Source organism: Panulirus ornatus, chromosome 65 (genome assembly GCF_036320965.1).
Source record: "Panulirus ornatus isolate Po-2019 chromosome 65, ASM3632096v1, whole genome shotgun sequence".
Classification (NCBI taxonomy): Eukaryota; Metazoa; Arthropoda; class Malacostraca; order Decapoda; family Palinuridae; genus Panulirus; species Panulirus ornatus.
In genome coordinates, this window is record NC_092288.1 from 24,182,758 (window position 1) to 24,203,974 (window position 21,217).

The window sequence follows — 21,217 nt, forward strand, 5'->3', positions numbered from 1 at the left end:
GTTACTGTTGTCTGTCCACAGTCCACCCAGCTGTTCATCCTCCGCTAGAAGCTGGTTGATAAAATGTGTGTGTGCTTATATATGTAGGAGTAAAGACATGGTTCATATATACAAGGTTAAGAGTCTCAGCGGCGTGAGTGCAAACTCTTTTCCCGAAACCTGCAAATAATAATCTCATAAAAGGAATCCATTATATATCTGAATATGTAATGACCTGTATTTTGACTATACCTTTAGAATTTAATGTGTATCATCAGCATTTATGCAAATCTGGCCCAATTTACCCTGGCAGCTGAGATTTGCTTTGAATTTCATTGACATAATCCAAATCCCTCAACATCTGGTGCATGGTGTCACATTGTCAAGAATGCAAAGAAATCCTGTTTTCACATGATTTTATATAAAGTTTATAATACAAGTTGCAAATGGCAATTGAAGGCTCACTTATTTTCCTGAGTATATAACGATAAGTTGAACTTGACTGCTGTGGAAGATTAGGCGAGATTTTCACAGGTTCTCTTGGTTTTAACTGTGTTTGATATGATTTTACATAAATCAACCCAAATTTTTTAATACATAAACCTCATCATTATCACCAGATTTGATTCTTTATTGTGAAAAGATAGATTGCTAAACATTATGTATGGCCACTCGTATTATAATCTCAAAACACTACACTTCTGTTGCAAGACAAACACACTCATTGTCTATAACCATTGATGCCATGTGACTAAAGTACTATTATAAAGTACTATTATACCAAATAATCGCATATCAGCTGTACTATAGTTGGTAGTAGTTGGTAGGCAGCTAATGACCAGGGGGTTATACTGCCAGTGCTACCCCCCTAAGTATCAGGAAGTTTATTGCCAACTGTTTAGTGAGCATAACACATGTAAAGTGTTTGTAATCACACCATCATACAATTTTAATCCTCATTATTAAACTCGCACTCTGTATTTTCACAATTTTACATATGTCTTTTTTTCTGCTTGTGACATATCCTAAGTGGGATTTAAGATTTTTCTATCATTTAAGATGTGTTGCTGTTTATATATGTCCAAAAATGCTTGAGTTAGAACAATGAGGAATGTCCCATGAGTTTGGAATAAGGCAGAATGCAAAACTAAACTAATTAAGGAATGCATATAGTCATGAGATTCCCAATTATCTTGATATGAAAATGCTAATATGATGCTTCTCTTTCATGGTACTTAGAGGATTTCCTTCCTTTCTTGTCTCATGAAACAGTCCATTTATATTGTTTGTGTATCCACAGAATATTGAAATGATTTGTCTGGAGGAAGAGGGCTTGGAAGGAAAGGGAAAGGTATGGTAGAAAGCTTTGTTAACTTACATGGACAGACATGGTGATAGAAGTCACTTATGAACTGTATAATATAGTTTCTTTTTGCTTTCATTTTTGACTGTCATTACCCACGTTAGCGATGTAGCACCAGGAACAGATGAAGGAAGGCTGCATCAGCTCACATCTATTCTCTAGCTGTTAACTGTAATGCATTGAAATTATAGCTACCTGTCCACAACCAGTCCCCTCACACCTTTCCATGGTTTACCCCAGATGCTTCCAATGCCCTGGGTCAGTCCATTGACAGCAGGTGGACTCCTTTATACCACATGATTCCATTCGCTCTATCCCATGCATGCCTTTCACCCTGCTGCATGTTCATTTCCATTCATTCAAAATGTTTTTCATTCCATCCTTCCGTCTCCAGTTTGGTTCCCCATTCTTGTTCTCTCCACTCTGACACTTATATCCTCTTTGTGAACCTTTCCTCACTCACTCTCTCCATATATCCAAATCATTTCAGCACACCCTCGACAGCTGTCTCAGCCATGCGCTTTATTATACCACCCCTCTTTCTTACCCTCATTACTTACTTGATCAAACTGCCTCACACCACATTTTGTCCTCAAGCATTTCATTTCCAATACATCCACCCTCCTCCACATAGCCTTATCTATAGCCCATACTTCACATCCATATGATATTTTGTGTACTACTATACCTCCAAACATAACCATTTTTGCCCTCTTAGGTAGCATTTTCTCTTTCCACACATTTTTCATTGATCCCAGAACCTGTGCCCCCTCACCCACCCTATGACTCATTTTTGCTTCCTTGATTCCACTTGCTGCTCGGTTCACACCCAGGTATGTAAAACACCACTTTCTCCAATTTTTCTCCATTCAGACTCATCCCAACTAACCAGTCCCTCTGCCCTGCTAAACCTGATAACATTACTTTTATTCATATTTACTCTCAACTTCCTTCTTTCACACACACTTCCAAACTCAAGTAACCAACTTTTGCTGTGTATCACTCAAATCTAACACCAGTGCTTTATCATCAGCAAACAACAATTGACTCACTTCCCAGGCCCTGCCATCCCTCACAGACTGCATACTGCCCCTTTCTCCAAGACTTGCATTTTACTCCCTCACCATCCCATCATAAACAAATTAAATAACCCTGGTGGCATCACACACTCCTGCCACAGACCAACATTTCACTTGGGACCATTCACTTTTGCCTCCTCCTACTTGTACACTTTCCTTACACCCTTAATAATATAATTTAATATAAGTTGCAATAATTACAGCACAGAATACTGTGTAAGACAAGTTAAATATGGATTCCAGTTTGTTTTGTAAGAACGTTATTGCTTATATGTTGAAAATATAACAGTTTATGTAAACATTGACAGTTTCATATTCTATAAAATTTGGAACATGGTACATTACCAGTACATGGCTAAAGGTGGATTGATTTCATGGGGGGAGGGTGGTTATTAGCCAGAATCCCTCATTTTATAGAGCATTTGCTCAACAAACCAGTTCATGTTCAACATTTTGGTAACTTGCATTATGTGCTTGAATATAACACTCATACATAATTTATAGTTTCCCTACAGTTTCCCTAACCTGTAAAGCCCTCCCCACATTAATCTTATCTTTGAATACCAGTTTTGTGCTTCATACGTAGGATTATAAGAATAGTATAGTTATGTGCATGGAGAGGAATACATGGAGACTTTTGTCATGGCCATCCCTTCATGGGAGTTCCTTGAGGAGATGGGCATCAGACAAATAGGTAGATAGATAGATAGTTAAGTTGATAGAAAAGTATATCGGAAAGATTTATTACAAAATAATGATTAGCTTGTTAATACATGTCTCTTTCATACTGTATGATAGAAGTTGCACAAAGAATGACAGTCTCTGTTTTAAGGAAGGGAAAAGGAGAAACTTAATTTATACTGATGAAAAGCAGAAAAACACACCTTTTGCTAAAAGTTGTTAGGAGGCTAACCATTAAGTATTATTTGTTGAATGATATGTAAAGAAACATCATTCCATGGTAGCTAACTGTTCTGTTTCTTAAAAGAGGATCAGAAACATGTAGATGAATAGTTTGAAGAACTTTTCAAACTTTGTTATTGGTGTTCACCATATTTCTCTCTTCTTGGTGTGTCAATGCCTGCATTTAGTTTTTTTTTGCTCTGACTCAGTACACTGTTTCTCATTTCCACTATTTCATGTGAATTTGTTTTTATTGGAAATGTAATCCTGTGTAAGGTTCTTTAGAAACATAACATAAGGAAAGATGGCTTCAGTGGATTTTTTAAGTGAAATTTTATGAATATGGATTGTTTCAGGATTATTGATGAACAGAAATGAGCTTTCATCCCAGATTGAGCTAGAGGCTTCCCCTTCTTATATCAGAGTTTAGATCATCTTTGAAGTAAAGAATCTTGAGCTGTCGAGGAATTAATTTCCCCTTTGTTTAGGGAAAAAACTTCTCACAAGAAGTGTATGAAATTTTCATATTATTATTATTTTTTTTTTATTCAATGAGATGAATATATCTAACATTATCATGTACATTATATGAGACATGTTTGAAATGATGTATATCTTATGTTTGGAAATCATAGTATAAATATTTACACAGGAGGAGCAGCTGTGATAACAGATTCCAAGAATTGTTTATGGCCAGAGCAGAGTACTCCGCTTTGTTTTTCTCATGATTTACTGACATGAACACCATTGTATGGGGGTTTGAGTATTCTTGTGCTTAAATGAGGTAAGATGGAAATTTTATCTTTAGCATCGTAATTTGGTAGGGATGATCTGATTAGAATCATTAACATTACTTAGCCCATCTGAACGTTTAGGTTTTTGAATTTCCTAATTCATGCTGAAGGATTCTACACATCATCAAAGATTTACTCAGTTTTAAGGATATTAAAGTTTATGAGATACTGCACTTTGACAAACTGCATCACAGTCATTTTGCTGTTGAAGCAATGATTTGGTGTGTCAAAAGAAACAGTACTGATAATCAAGAAGCTGTTTTTGATGAGCTTTAGACCTCCATGTTATCGTAGTGTTCCTGGCTGTGACACCTTCACTGGCTACCCAGGGCCGAGTGCATAGGTTCAGATCCTGGTTACGGCAGTTAGTCCACATTTATCCCAGCTGTTCATCCACCCCTAGGGGTTGGTCAATAAGGAGACCTGGCTTGGGCTTGGGGATGTGTAACGTCTTGGGTAAACCATGGAAAGGTCTGTGGGGCCTGGATGTGGATAGAGAGCTGTGGTTTTGGTGCATTACACATGACAGCTAGAAATTGAACAAATGTGGCCTTTTTTGTCTGTTTTCCTGATGCTGCCTCAATGAAGTAGGGGGCAATGATGCTGTTTCGTGTGGGGTGGGGTGGTGCTGGGAATGGTTTAAGGCAAGCAGGTATGAATATGCACATTTCTATATATGTATATGTCTCTGTATGCATGTATGTGTATATGATGATATGTATATGGGCATGTATGAGCATTTATGTATATATATGCATATATAAGTGGATGGGCCATTCTTCGTCTGTTTCCTGGCACTATCTCGACGACAGAAGAAACAGCAATCAAGTAAAATAATAGATAGATATTTAATATATAAAATATATATATTTCACATACATTCTTCAAAGCAAACACCTAATCCACACATCCTCTACTACTTCTGAAACCACACTGTTCTTCCCCAATCTGATGCTCTGTGCATGCCTTCACCCTCTCAATCAATACCCTCCCATATAATTTCCCAGGAATACTCAACAAACTTATACCTCTGTAATTTGAGCACTCACCTTTATCTCCTTTGCCTTTGTACAATGGTACTATGCAAGCATTCCGCCAATCCTCAGGCACCTCACCATGAATCATACAGACATTAAATAACCTTACCAACCAGTCAACAATACAGTCACCCCCGTTTTTAATAAATTCCACTGCAATACCATCCAAACCCGCTGCCTTCCAGCTTTCATCTTCTGCAAAGCTTTTACTACCTCTTCTCTGTTTACCAAATCATTCTCCCTAACCCTCTCACTTTGCACACCACCTCGACCAAAACACCGTATATCTGCCATCAGACACACTCAACAAACCTTCAAAAATACTCACTCCATCTCCTTCTCACATCACCACTACTTGTTATCACCTCCCCATTATCCCCTTTCACTGATGTTCCCATTTGTTCCCGTGTCTTACACACTTTATTTACCTCCTTCCAAAACATCTTTTTATTCTCCCTAAAATTTAATGATACTCCCTCACCCCAACTCTCATTTGCCCTCTTTTTCACCTCTTGCACCTTTCTCTTGACCTCCTGCCTCTTTCTTTTATACATCTCCCACTCATTTGCATTATTTCCCTTCAAAAATCCTCCAAATGCCTCTCTCTTCTTTTTCACTAATAATCTTACTTCTACATCCCACCACTCACTACCCTTTCTAATCTGCCCATCTCCCATTTTCTCATGCCACAAGCATCTTTTGCACAAGGCTTCACTGCTTCCCTAAATACATCCCATTCCTCCCCCAATCCCCCTACGTCCTTTGTTCTCACTTTTTTCCATTCTGTACTCAGTCTCTCCTGGTACTTCCTCACACAAGTCTCCTTCCCAAGCTCACTTCTTTTCTGAAAACCTCTACAAATCTTCACCTTCGCCTCCACAAGATAATGATCAGACATCCCTCCAGTTGCACCTCTCAGCACAATAACATCCAAAAGTCTCTCTTTCACACACCTATCAATTAACACGTAATCCAAAAACACTCTCTGGCTGTCTCTCCTACTTACATATGTATACTTATGTGTATCTCTCTTTTTAAACCAGGTATTCCCAATCACCAGTTCTTTTTCAGTGCACAAATCTGTAAGCTCTTCACCATTTCCATTTACAACACTGAACACCCCATGTACACCAATTAATCCCTCAAGTGCCACATTACTCACCTATCACTATAACTCGGTCTCTTGCATCAAAACTACTAACACACTCACTCAGCTGCTCCCAAAACACTTGCCTCTCATGATCTTTCTTCTCATGCCCAGGTGCATATGCACCAATAATCACCCATCTCTCTCCATCCACTTTGAGTTTACCCATATCAGTCTAGAGTTTACTTCACTCTTTCACATACTCCCACCACTCTTGCTATGCCTTCCTTTGCTCTTGTCCTCTCACCAACTCCTGACTTTACTCTCAAGACATTCCCAGACCATTGTCCCCAGGGATAACCCTGGGGATGGGAGAAAGAATACTTCCCACGCATTCCCTGCGTGTCATAGAAGGCTACTAAAGGGGAAGGGAACAGGGGGCTAGAAACCCTCCCTTCCTTGTATTTAAACTTTCTAAAAGGGGAAACAGGAGTCATGCAGGGAGTGCTCATCCTCCTTGAAGGCTCAGACTGTGGTGTCTAAATGTGTGTAGATGTAACCAAGATATAATATAAAAAAAAAAGTCGACGTGCTGTCAGTGGATTGAACCAAAGCATGTGAAGCATCTAGGATGAAATAAACCATGGAAAGTTTTGTGGGGTCTGGATGTGGAAGGGGAGCTTTGGTTTCAGTGCATTACACATGACAGCTAGAGACTGAGTGTGGACGAATATAGCCTTTGTTGTCTTTTCCTAGCACTGCCTCACGCACGTGCGGGGGGAGGTGGATGCCACTTCATATGTGGCGGGGTGGCAATGGGAATGGATGAAGGCAGCAAGTGTGAATATGTACATGTGTATATATGTATATGTCTGTGTATGTATATGTATGCATATGTTGAAATGTATAGGTAAGTATATGTGCGTGTGTGGGCATGTATGCATATACATGTAGGTGGGTTTGGTCATTCTTTTGTCTGTTTCCTTGCGCTACCTCGACAGCGACAGAGTTTGATAAGCAATATTTATTTATGATAAATATTTATAAATAAATATTCATTTATTTATTTACATATAGATTAGATGATCAGGAATTGATGCAAGCTTTGGTTTGATATAATCAGTTCAGTAATCAACTAATCAGATGGAATCTTACAGGAGTGTGAAGATCAACATACTTAAGAAATTCCCATCAACTTCATGTGAGGAACTAGATCAATAGATGAAAAAGGGATGTCATTTCACTAGCATAAAGATCCAAAGTACAAGATCTAAGGATGAAGAAGGGATGTCTTTTTACAAGCAAAAAGTTACAGTATATGAGATGATGAAAAGGTGATTCCTGTTTACAAGTGACATGGTACAAAGATGCTTTGCTAAATTAACTGAAAATTAACTCGGAAGTTGATTTTTCACTTTAAGGTTAAAGTTGAAATAGATAGCTGAGAAAGAAGTATTTTTACCATAAGCGGGGTTGATTGCTTAGGATAGTAAGACCTAAGATAGTAAGTTAGAGAAACTATAAGGGTACAATATGAGATCACTGAGTGGGTTGTTCTTCCATTTCTGCAGTTGGATAGTCAACACAGTTTTCCATGTTTCAGTCTTATTGTTCACAGTGGTCCTATGCAAGAACTTGTGTCTTATTTGCATATATATATTTTGATGGTTACTTGTGTAATGTTAGATTAGTGCATGAAAAGTTAAGGATCATGCTGTGGCAGATGGCCACAGATTCTATGAAAAGATATAGCTTTGGCAAGAGCTGCCCCTTGTTCAGTGTAGGTCAGTATGATGGCAACTTCAGCATGAAAACAAACTGTGTCAATCTTTGTTCATGGGGTAGTTCTTGCCTACCAAATGACTAAGTTTGCAGATCCATTTAGTAATCCTTAAGCATAACTGTTTAAGAGATTATCTTACCCCATATATGCAAAAAGAATTTTTTCTCTTATGATAATGTGGCTATTGATGAGATGCCTAAATTTTGTTTTAAGATTTGCCATGAGGTGCAGGATTTTGATGAATCTTCCAGATTATACATCATGAGTGAGTTCACAGCTTATCTGGTGAGCATACTGAATGAACCTCCCTTTTATCTAAATGCCACTGTCAGCCTCTGTAGAAAACTTGAGGAACTTACCTTACCTGTGGTAAGTGATCATACACAAAGGAATATTTGTTTTTATGTTTATACCCTTGTTTAGAATTTTCTCATAATTCACTAAACACTTTAATTCAACCAGTGTAGAACCCCATATATGCCAAGTTATGGGTTTGTATGTATAGCATCCATTAGTGAGGAAAAAGAAAACAAAAAGTAGTTTGTTGATAAGTTAGAGTGCCAATAGGACCTTAACTGGTGGCCATTGTACCATAATTGTCGATGTTTTTCCAGGTGTGATTTCACACTATTCACTTACGCGCAGTTCAACTCACTTTATGATATTTTCCAGGCATGATTTAGTGCCATGTATGCTAAGCTCACTATGCACATAGTATTTACATATATTTACAGAGATAGAACTTTATTACCTGCATCCTTCCTACCCCAGGAGCCCCTTCTAGCTCTGAGGCTTCTGCAGCATTCAGGAAGCTGGCCACATCCACCACTCAAGTCCATAGGTCATAAAGCATGATAATGTGTGTGCATCTGTAAATAAAGAGTGCATGCAAGGCATTTGCATATTTAGTGTTCGGTGTCTTAGTTATGGTAGTTGTATCATGGGCATGAAGGGTCTTTAGACATGTTGGAACAATGTTTGCTGTATTGTAGGGATAGATGATGTTTAGAGCACAGACAGGAGAGTGTGACTTTTCTTTGTCTGGGGAGTATGGATTGTGATGGGTTTGTTGGTTGAAGTTTAAGACATCAGAGGTTAGAGGTTTGGTTTAGTGCTTGCCAGGTTATTTCAGTGTTTCTGTGTTTGTTGGTGTTATATTTGATAGGGAAGCAGGGTTCTGTAAGTAGAAGTTGATGAAAAGTGAGGCAGAGGTAGCATTTTTATTTCTACTTGGGTTTTGGTGGTTATTTTTGTTACGGTTGCAAGAGACTAGTGCTGTTGCATAGAGTTGAGTGCTGAGAATGTTCAGATGGAACTGTCTGTAGGATTTTTGTTTCATTGTGCCAGAGTAATTGTTTCTCTTTTCTAGAATTAATTTTTCATTGCTTCCTTGACTTTTATTTGGCAGTAAATAAGAGTGAGGTTTTATAAAATACATCATGAAAAATCAGACCGTGATTCCTTTAGGATTTATCTATAATTGCATGGGACGGAATGATTGCCATCTAGATGAGTTCACAGATACATAATTTACATAATATGACTAATACAATCCCTCATCAACAGAGGCCTTAGCAGAGACCTGTCTGAGGCTAGAACAAGTAATAACAGAGGCACATACAAAGATTGGGATACTCCTTATACCTTTGCAACCAGATTAGAGAACACATGGCAGAGTTCTCTTCTTTTGGAAACTCATGGCAACAACAACAAGAACCTGGGAAAGCTTTTCTGACGGAAACTCTGAGGTGCTACCTCTGGTGGTGAAGGGAAATGACCAAGTGTTTTCATCTGCTAGGTACTAGACTGTGGAAGAAGCCTTTTTCTTCCTCTGAAACCATCTTGAGTGTGCCAGACCACCACAGTAAGGAAATCATGCTCAGGAATTTTTAACTTTTCAAAGCTCTCATTGTCCCTAGAGGTGTCCATAGATGCCGCCCAGTATCTATTAAAGTTACTCTTGGAGCTAACCAAAGACTGTCGAATGGATTGGAGGCAGTGCACATCCATGGCAACACAATGAACCTTATATTTCCATGCAAACCAATCAATCTCTCTTAAGACTCCATTCAATGACAAAAGACATCATTGAGGCCAAACCTTAAGGGAAATTGAGAATGGTATAAGAGTTTTTAAGAGGAAAAACTGTGTTATGTAAAATGATGTATGTAATTGTTGTTGGGAAATCAAAAGAATGAGTGTAAAGATAGGAAGCAAAAATGAGGGGGATAAGGACATGGTCCATTTAGGGAGATATGATGGTTAGCTTAGTTAAAAGTGTGAGTGTTAAGATAGGAAGCAAAAATGCAGGGAATAAGCACATGGTCCATGTAGGGAGATATAAAGGTCAGCCTATTGTCTTAATATTTTATTAGACAGAATACAAAACCGGTTGTCATGAGATAGAGGATGTACAATGTTTCTGGGTACCACTTCAGTGCTCCAGAGTCAGGACAGTAGTGTAATTCATATGCTGATAGTTAAGAGATCAGCCAGTCAAATGTAACTAGTTGTTCAGTATTTCAACCATCTTCGACATGTTCTCTAGGTTTTACTAAAAGCTCCAATTATAAAAATGCAATCTGTTGAGCAACTCGTAAATATACAGAAAATATGGAAGAATTTGAGTCATACATCAGTCTTCCGCTGTAGACTCAAGTTGACTGTTTAGGAATTGTTAATTGCTGATAGGGGTTGCTTAGTGACATAATGATTAGGCCGAAGAGGATAGTTTACAGCTTTTATGAGATACATATACTATTTTGGGGTAAATATCTATGCTTGGCCAAGTGGAGTAACTGCCTACAAAGATAAAACTACATTGTGAATCATAGTTCTAAAGTAGATCAAAAATATCTAAATGGCTATAGTTGCACTTCCATAGGTAGTTTCTTTTAGCAGCCTCCTGCCTTTGACCTAACCCTCTTGTTCGACTGCAGACTAGTTATGGTGCAGTTTCTCACCACATGGCTGACAACTAGATCCTCTGACCTGATATCATCAGTGTGAGACTTGAATGGAACAATGTCAGCCAACTCATGAATCTAAATGGGAAGAAATTCTGATTGATCTTGCTCGAGTTGATTGGGGGAATAAAATCGCATGGAAGAACGCATAGGTTTTGGTGGACAACCATGTGTTATATCAACACATTCCACAAAGCCTTCCACTCACTTCAGTCAAATGATTTCTGTAGATCCATATGCCCACCAGGCATTTACTGTTTTGTTCTTATATATCACAACTGTGTCCAGTTAATAATTTTACAACCTTTAACTGTTTTTATGCATCTTTACATTTACTGCACAGTCATATAAACTTTCTGTCATCCTTCTTTCATACTTCTCCTTGCATTCTTTTTGAATCATCCTCTCACTTGCTAACACCTTTATGCCATACCTGCACTTCATAATCCTCACCTCCACGAGAACTGCAAAGTTGCCAGAATCTCCAAAAAATCCTCTCACAACTTTAGCATCCTGCACAAACATACTCAACCTTTCATTCATTGTCACATAGTCAGTCAAACCCTTTTGTTTTTCTTTTCCATCATTTCTCAACCACATAAATTTGTAGATCATCTTGTGCTGAAAAAAGGTGTTTGCAAGGAATAAACTCTCTCAGCACAGACATTTACATGATAACTTCTAATGTCATCTACTCGAGGCATTCCCCATTTATCAGCTATCATGCTAGTGTCATTACATCCCACCTTCAAATTCATACCATCCATTAACAACTACCTTTCTATCCTTCCTGAACCCATGTTTACAAATCATTCAAGTTTTTTTTCATATAAGCTTCATTTCATCTTAATCTTGCACAGTCTTCACATTCACATGTACATATACACATACTCATGCATACTTCACATTCCATCAGTCTCTCCTTTTACCCACACTATTCTTCATCCTTTCCATTCATGCTCTGTAACACCCTCCCATACTCTTAGTGATAGCACTGTTGCCCATCCTTCTTTCCCTCTTCCCAGATGATTTTCTTTCATTCCTGTCCTTACCACTCCTTCCATATCCTCCCACAATTTACAGTCATCATTTCCATTTTCTCTCCAGACACCCTGTCTCAGGATATGGGTTTCTCCAGTCACTAGCACATCCAAACTATAACTATTAGATATTTTATGTTAATTGTACTTAGTCGTTGTCTCCCGCATTAGCAAGGTAGCACAAGGAAACAGACGAAAGAATGGCCCAACACATACATACACATAAATGCCCACACGCACACATTTCCACGTATACATACACAGACATATACATATATACACTATTAGATATGTATGAATATTTGTAATTTAAGTAATGGAATTTGGCCTCCAGATTATATCACTGCAAGACTGCATCTAATTTTACAGAAGTCCAGTTAAGAATTGCTAAGGTGGGACCTGTGATCTAAAAACAGTCCATTGTTTTGCTTCAGACAATAGTAAAAGTAAGACAGAAGCAGTACTGTTTGGTAAAAGGTGGGGAAGTTAGGTGGTTTGGAGGTGTTTGGATTAGTTCAGTGCTGGCAAGCTTCCATGTGTCAGGGGTTCTGTTTTGTAGCTAGGAGTGGTTGAAGTGATATGTAAGTGCTTGGATTACCACTCGGCCAGTGTTCTGCGTGGAAGCTTGATATGTTGTTTGGGCCTGTTGCAGGAAAATACTTTGTTTTGCATTGGATTAGAATTGCTTCACATGTAGGGGTTGGGTTGGTGCTGGGGGTGTGGATCTTTAACCCGCACGAAAGTTGGTTTCAGTGAGCCTTATAGTTCATTGCGTTGAGGAAGGAATTTCATTTGCCTTCTGCCTTCCAGTGGTAGGTTAGTGATGGCTTTTTTAGATTTTGAATTAGTGACTCTTAGTCATGATGAATGGTTTTGACAGAGCTGAGGTATTTGCTTTATGGGGTCTGCAACTTTTTGGGAAAAGTTTGGACTCTATTTCATTCATGTCCTTGTGGCATGTGCTTTTTACTAGCTTGTTTGGTAACTTTGATTTAGTGTGAGAGCATGGTATAGGGAAGAGAAATCATCTGTAGTGAAGTTTTGGACTTGGATTGCATATACTGTATGACTGCTAGCCAGTCTGATTCCCTGTAGTTTGTGTATAGCTTCTTGGAGTTTTTTGGGGGTTAGATGGGTCAGGTATATAGTTATCAGAATGACTGTGGCCTGTGGAGAGTTCATGTTGTGTGCTTCAGGTAGTCCTTGTGTGCAGTGCTGGTATGTAAAAATTAATGGCACATATCTTAATTGACATTCTCAAGATATATATGAGTTACCCTCCCTCTTCTTCTTTCTGGACACCATCCATCTCTCCAACATTACAGACACTAGTTCAGTATGTTCAGTATGCTGCACGACCCTTCATGCTCAAGATTCAACTTCCACACTGATGAAATTGAATACTCTCTCCTTCATTGTCTTTTGCCCTTCCAGCAAAGACACACGTTACTTCTTGATGTTTGGTACCACTCAGTGGACATTGCCAGCTTCCTGAGCACTTCAGGATATCATAGAAGGGGATCCTAGGACAAAAAGGTAAAGGTATATAGGGAGAAGTGTGAAGGGCAGCCATGAAACTGTAGTAGTCCCATAGAAGGATTCTTGGGATTGTATAATGTATTGATAATGATAAACAGCTTAGTCTCACTTAATGAGCATACACTCAGCAAGAACTCACTGAAAAGGAGCCTAGTGATGGGTATGGTATCACACTGAATAAGCATACATTCAGTTTAATGAACAACAGTTCTGAGTGAACTGAGTGGCAGGTTGGCTAGCCAAATAGATACAGATGATTTTGTAATGAATTAGAGTCCTTGTCTATCCCACCTGGAACTGGATGTGTGTCACTCAATTTTATTTATTTATTTGTTTATTATACTTTGTTGCTGTCTCCCATGTTAGCGAGGTAGTGCAAGGAAACAGACGAAAGAATGTTCCAGCCCACCCAAATGCACATGTATATATATACACGTCCACACACACACATATACATACCTATACATTTCAACATATACATATATATACATACACAGACATATAAATACATACACATACATAATTCATACTGTCTGCCCTTATTCATTCCTGTCGCCACCCCGCCAAACATGAAATGACAACCCCCTCCCCCCCGCATGCACATGAGTTAGCGCTAGGAAAAGACATCAAAGGCCACATTCGTTCACACTCAGTCACAGTTCCCTTTCCACATCCAGGCCCCACAAAACTTTCCATGGTTTACCCCAGACGCTTCACATGCCTAGTTCAATCCATTGACAGCACGTCGACCCCAGTATACCACATCATTCCAATTCACTCTTTTCCTTGCATGCCCTCTTGCATGTTCAGGTTCCAATCACTCAAAATCTTTTTCACTCCATCTTTCCACCTCCAGTATTGGTTACATCCATATATGTTTAGACACCCTAGCCTGAGCCTTTGAGGAGGATTAGCATTCCTTGCTTGGCTCCTTAAGTTTCTTCTTTTAGGAATGGAAATATAGGAAATAGCATGCCCAGCCCCATCAATCCTACTGAACCAGGTCATATAAAGCAACCACAGTAAACCACAGAAAGGTCCGTGGGTAGTGGTTGTGGGTAAGGGACTGTGGTTTCAGTGCAATACACATGACAGCTAGAGAATGGATATGAGCAAATGAGCCTTTCTTTATCTGTTCCTGGCATTACCTTGCAAACATGGGGAACCTCAAACAAGTGTGAAGAAAGAAGAAAAAATATATATGAATTTAAATATACTTTTTTTTTTTTTTTTCATAAGTGAGGTAGCATCTAGGACAGATGACTGAACCTTAGAGGGTAGATTCTCATTTGGCTTTTTCCCTAGTTTCTCTTGAGACTATTGCGGTGGCCAGCCCCTTAAGGGAGTTCAAGTTGGGAATGTGTCAGAGGTATAGATAGACAGATAGGTCCTGTTTTTTCTTCTAGAAAGTAATACAGGTCGGTAAAGCTGTATGGGTGTTACTGGAATCTACCCATTCGGGGTTACACTGTGAGCGAAAAGCCTCTGAATTTAATGCAGTGCTTAATCAATATTTTGTTTGTTTAACTCTAAGACGTAGTACCAGCATGTAGACAGAGGCAGAAATTGCCGTTTCCACAAAAGTGTTGAGAGTGATATCAGGACCAGCTGAGAAAGAGGTAGCAGAAAAGATAGAAGGTAGATCTTGCATTTGAGCAATCATAGTTGGTGTCAGTGTTAATTGAGGGTCATCATAGATAGGCTCTGGCTTTGTGGTTTCATAATCAGGTAGTGGGCATGGCAAAAGGGTTGGAGTTACATATTTTGGACAATTAGCATGCAATGAAACCTGATTCAAGAGGTCTTATAAAGTAAACTGCTTTGAGGTTGAGGTAACAGGAGAGGAAGGAATTAAGGACTAGAGACAGTGTTCATGGAGGGTTATCAAAGATAATCTCTGGTTGCGTAGTTTAATCACAGGTAATGGGCTTGGTGAAAGAATTGAAGCTACACACCTCAGATATTTACTATCTTTTGAAGCCTAATAATACAGTTCTTCAAGAGTTATTTGCTTTTTTTATTAAAATTTTGGTTTTCCTGTATTAATTTATTCTAGATATACACTCTTTATTTTATACTTAGTGATGAAATTAATTTGCTTCATAAACTGCATGTATTCTTCCCCTATTGCTATCACTTTATTTATGGTGATCTTTTGTTGTTCTTCTTTGTCACTGTCCTCATGTTTTTCTGTGAGGTGCACTTTTCATGTTGACATTCTCTTCATCTATGATCTGGAAGACCACAGGTGCTTCATTGTCATAGTTTATCTATTCCATAAAGTTCTTCATACAGGTTCATGGTCACTTCCCAAGGACGTCAGTGTTCACTCATAACAGTTCTGCTGTTTTCGTACTCTTACTTAAAACTCTGAAGTCTTCCAAGTTGTCATCGTTCTTTGGGTTACAGAACATTGAAATTGGCCATAACTTGAGCCATGCATTTTAAAGCATTAACCTTTTCTTAAAATGCTATTCCCATGCAAAAAATAAGTGCAATTCTTGATGTTGAGTGCTGTCTCAAATGTCTTGAGTTCATCGGCAGGTGATTTGATTATTAAACGCACAGCACATTAATTCAAATTCACGTGATTGCAGGTCATCCTGGTAATCATTCCTTGATCCATGACTAGGTCAGTGAAATACAGTTAGGAAGATTTGTTACTTGTTTGTAGACAATGCATCATCAGTAGGGAGACATGCAGAACAGTTATCTAGAAGAACAACCTTGCAATCCTATAGTAGTCCAAACTTATAACAATATTACCTAGCCTCCTTCATAATATGATTTTCAAACCATGCAGTGTTCAGTTGCCTAGTGATCCAGGCCTGTTGTTACTTCTGTAAATCATGAGCATCACTTTTACTCCCTTTATGGCATATAACGAGTACTCTAAATACCACATAATGGTCACAATAAAAAAAGATGCTTTTTCATGCCAGCTGTGTTTTCACAAACACAGCCTTTCTCTTCTTTGCTTTCTGTACACCAAACACTGAATATTCATCGGCTGTAGCAAGTGCATTTCTTGGCAAACAACTCCAGAAGAGTCCATATTCATCTGCATTGTATGTTTGCTTTGGAGTAACATTTTCATCTTCCATTAATGTAGAACATTTATCAATGCACTTTTCACTGGCTTGATTTCTTCTAGAAGTTTCTCGTCATATGTTGAAGTAGCAAGTGTCATGTTCCAACTTAAATTTATGCAACATTCCAATGGAAAAGTCACATGGCTCACTTGTAATTTCTCATGGAGTGATTTGGCTTTTTCACACAAAATTGAAACCATTTATAAAAAGCCTATAACTGTGGGCTGGTCTAGAGTCATACATTGATTATGATTAGCAGTGCCCTTCTCATAATCACACTGCGTAAAATTTCAGAAGCTCCTCACACAGCCTCTCAATATCATAATGTTGCATTACTGGCATTATAAGATTTCATTCAGGCAACACAATGACACCATCCTACCTGATTTCATTAATATTTCCACTTTATGCAAAAATGGTAAAGTACAATGTTCTTCCTCTCTAGAACAGTACACACAGCACTGTGTTTGTTATGCTTTCTTAGATGACATCATAAGAGTAAAATTTATTAAAATGTGATGAGAATACCTGAGGAAACCATGGACTTTGCGCCATGTGTTCTGACAGAGACAATAATGGTGTATTTTTTTGCCAGCACTTGGTTATCAAAAGTGGCTGATTTTGAAACCTGTGCTGGACAGTGGATTTTGGGAGTTTTCTCTTTTCGGGTGCATGGACTTTTAAATATTTACCTGTTTTACTCATGAAATAGCATCTAACAATTGTCTAAAATCTAGTGAAAAGTTTAATCATGCTAGTGGCATTAAAATAAAGTACATTACACTTAGGATTGTCCAGAAAATGGAAATCTACAAAAGTTTGACGGGTAAGTCAGCACATAACTTTTGTAAATTGATTTGGCTGTGGTTTTGTAATGATTTGTGACATAGAGAAACAATGTGATAAGTTGCTGAAGTTTTATGCAGAAAAAGTTATCTATAAATAAGGAGGATAAGAGGATTCAGGAAGTTAATCAAACAATGATCTGAGATGCAGATTTCCAAACATCAGTTAGTGGAAGTCTGTTTGCATGCAAGGATTCAAGACAAACTCTCCCACTCTGCAGTTCATTCTCTTTATGTTCCCTTGTATGACAGGGAATGTGAAGGAAATGAATTATGAAGTGGTAGAGTGGGTGAAATGTAATACTTTGAGATGGCTTCAGCACATGGAAAGAATGCAAGATGGAGTTTACGAGGAGAGTGTATTATAGTACAATCAAAGGGGTTAATGTGAGAGGAAGACCACCTGAGGTATAGGGGAAGAGTGGAAGAGCACTGGAGGGAGAGAAGTGGAAGAAGAATGCATGGAATGATGTTTGCCAGGGTGGCATGTAAGTACAGGAATAAGAGGTGACTCTTGCCATGGCCACACCTGTGATGGAAGTTTCTAAAGGGAATGAGCATCAGAGATATAGTTAGATATAGAAACAGTAAATGGTAAGTTTCTAGAAGTAGTGAAAAGTTTTTATCAAGGATATAAGGCATGTGTACGAGTAGGAAGAGAGGAAAGTGATTGGTTCCCAGTGAATGTCGGTTTGCAGCAGGGGTGCATAATGTCTCCATGGTTGTTTGGAGGTGAATGCAAGAGTTTTGGAGAGAGGGGCTGGTATGCAGTCTGCTGTTGATGAGAGGGCTTAGGAAGTGAGTCAGCAGTTGTTGTTCGCTGATGGTACAGTGCTGGTAGCTGATTCTGGTGAGAAACTGCAGAAGTTAGTGACTGAGTTTGGTAAAGTGTGTGAAAGAAGAAAGCTGAAAGTAAATGTGAATAAGAGCAAGGTTATTAGGTTCAGTAGGGTTGAGGGACAAGTCAATTGGGAGGTAAGTTTGAATTGAGAAAAATTGGAGGAAGTGAAGTGTTTCAGATATCTGGGAGTGGATTTAGCAGCAGATGGAACCATAGAAGTGGAAGTGAGTGACGGTGGGGGAGGGGGTGAAGGTTGTGGGAGCATTGAAGAATGTGTGGAAGGCGAGAACGTTAACTCGGAGAGCAAAAATGGGTATGTTTGAAGGAATAGTGGTTCCAACAATGCTATATGGTAGCAAGGCATGGGCTATTGATAGGATTGTGTGGAGGAGGGTGGATGTGTTGGGAATGAAATGTTTGAGGACAATATGTGGTGTGAGGTGGCTTGATCGAGTAAGTAATGAAAGGGTAAGAGAGATGTGTGGTAATAAAGAGTGTGGTTGAGAGTGCAAAAGAGGGTGTATTGAAATGGTTTGGTCACATGGAGAGAGTGAGTGAGGACAGATTGACAAAGAGGATATATGTGTCTGAGTTGGAGGAAACAAGGAGAAGTGGGAGACCAAATTGGAGGTGGAAGGATGGAGTGAAAAATATTTTGAGCAATCGGGGCCTGAACATACAGGAGGGTGAAAGGCATGCAAGGAATAGAGTGAATTGGAATTATGTGGTATACCAGGGTCGACATGCTGTCATGGATTGTAACAGGGCATGTGAAGCATTTGGGGTAAACCATGGAAAGTTTTGTGGGGCCTGGATGTAGAAGGGGAGCTGTGGTTTTGGTGCTTTACACATGACAGCTAGAGACTGATGGTGAACGAATGTGGCATCTTTGTCTTTTCCTAGCACTACCTCATGCGCGCATGGGGCGAGGAGGGTGCCATTTCAAGTGTGGCGGAAATGGATGAAGGCAGCATGTATGAATATGTACATGTGTATGTATAGGTATGTATACATTGAAATGTATAAGTATGTATATGTGCATGTGTGGGCGTTTATGTATATAAATATATATATGAGTGGTTTGGGCCATTCTTTCGTCTGTTTCCTTGTGCTACCTCTTTAATGCGGGAGACAGCGACAAAGTATAATAAATAAGTAAATGAATATTGAATTCAACTGTGATTATCTTGAATAATCTTACAGTATAGTCATTCTACTTTGCTCTTCTACCAAGTACCTTTGATTTTCCATGACATGTCAGTTTACCACCATATATATTAGATGGTACACCACTTATAATTCTGTATATGATTGGATAATACAAGTCAGCTTTGAATTCCTTATGATACTTTTCAAATTAATGAAAAACTTTTAACAAGCAGACAGCTAATATAAACTGTATGAACACATGATAATCACACTTATTGTGCCATGAAAAAGTAAGGAGAACAAAGAAAATTTCAGAAGCAAGGCATTAAGGTGCAGAATGAGCAGAAGTGTTCTTGAATCTCCTATACATTAAAGACTTTTATAGTGTGACTGCCGGATTGTTTGGTTTTTTAGGTTGGTGTATTGACTTCCCGAATTGCTTCTTATATTCCTTGATTGTATCCTACATCTTCCTTGAGCTTCATGACCCTGTCCACTTCGGTGATATTTGTCCTTGTGTGAGTATACCTTGTTTCACATCACTGCACGTTAAATACTATTCTGATGAGTGTAACTCTGCATTATTTTTCATTGATTACTCTAATTTAGATGCAGCACAGCATAAACTTAACATTTTCATTACTTTTCTTTGAAGTATACGTAAACATATGTATTGGGAAACTAAAACTACGAAGTTTAAATTACGTTTTATGTGATTCATCATACTACCCACTCCCCAACAGAAAATTTAATTCGACATCTTTTCAGTCCCAAAGTTGCTGGGCTAGAGACAGTAGAGTATGTATGAGATATAATATGATTATTCACTTGCAGACATGTACTGAAAATGTATTCTGAGCATTTATGGTGCTTTTACACGTCTAGATTGAATTGTTATGCAGCACAGTCAAACTTGTATGGATAAGATTTTGTTAATATTGTATTAGATATGGAAATGCCTTTCTTGCAGGTACTATGATGTGCTAACTCTGCTTGTTACTCCTATGAAAATAATGACATCATGATCCAGGTGTAGCAGAATAGAAATAGAATGCAGAAAATTCAATGTAAAGCATCCACCAGTTTTGCTGTCAGCCACTATGATGGCATTGAATCTTGGAGCCAAGAGAGATTTACCAAGTTTTGGGTGTAACAATGACTGGCAAGCTGTATATAGTCCGTTTTTATATCAGAAATAGACTTCTTTATCTTGAACTGAAGGAAAAGAAAAAGAGGCAGTAAACAGAACATAGGAAAACAGTATGAAAAATCTAGGAGACATAAATCCCCAGCCCAGTTTGGGCAAAATCTTAAAACTGGAAGTAGCAAAAACAAGAACTCTTAACTAATGGAAAAAAGTGAGATTAGAAATATTCTGCTCAGCCTACCACAACCATCAGTTGGTTCTTAGGTAGCAAGACAGAAACAAACTTCATACCAGCACCAGTGTTCTCAAATTTCTTCGGATAAGAAATACAAGGGACAACTCTACCAGACACACAAGCACTTAAGAGGGCCTCAAGACGTAAAATCTTAATAGATGTGGAATCCTTAACAAAATTAAGGACCTGGTAGGGCTCCCTAACCTTACAATCATTAAAGGTGTACCAAAGGAAACGATATTATATGATTAGGTGGTTAGCTGCTCCCTCCAACATCAGTGGGATGATCCTTCAGCTATCTGTATATCTCTCTTTCACCTTCCATATTTGTCTGTTGC

The 21,217-nt window shown here is 38.6% G+C and overlaps 2 protein-coding genes across 3 annotated transcripts in view; both read left to right on the forward strand.

Annotated features, from left to right (window-relative positions):
• Positions 1 to 7,390, forward strand: part of LOC139746646 (uncharacterized) — a 44,704-nt gene extending 37,314 nt beyond the window's left edge. The window contains exon 3 of the mRNA XM_071658070.1: positions 22 to 7,390. Within this exon, the coding sequence (XP_071514171.1) occupies positions 22 to 59 (38 nt within the window). The 3' untranslated portion in view covers positions 60 to 7,390. The remainder of the gene's footprint in view (positions 1 to 21) is intronic.
• l(1)G0289 (lethal (1) G0289) overlaps positions 1 to 21,217 on the forward strand; it is a 523,775-nt gene that overhangs the window by 341,021 nt on the left and 161,537 nt on the right. The gene's annotated exons all lie outside the window — the stretch shown is intronic.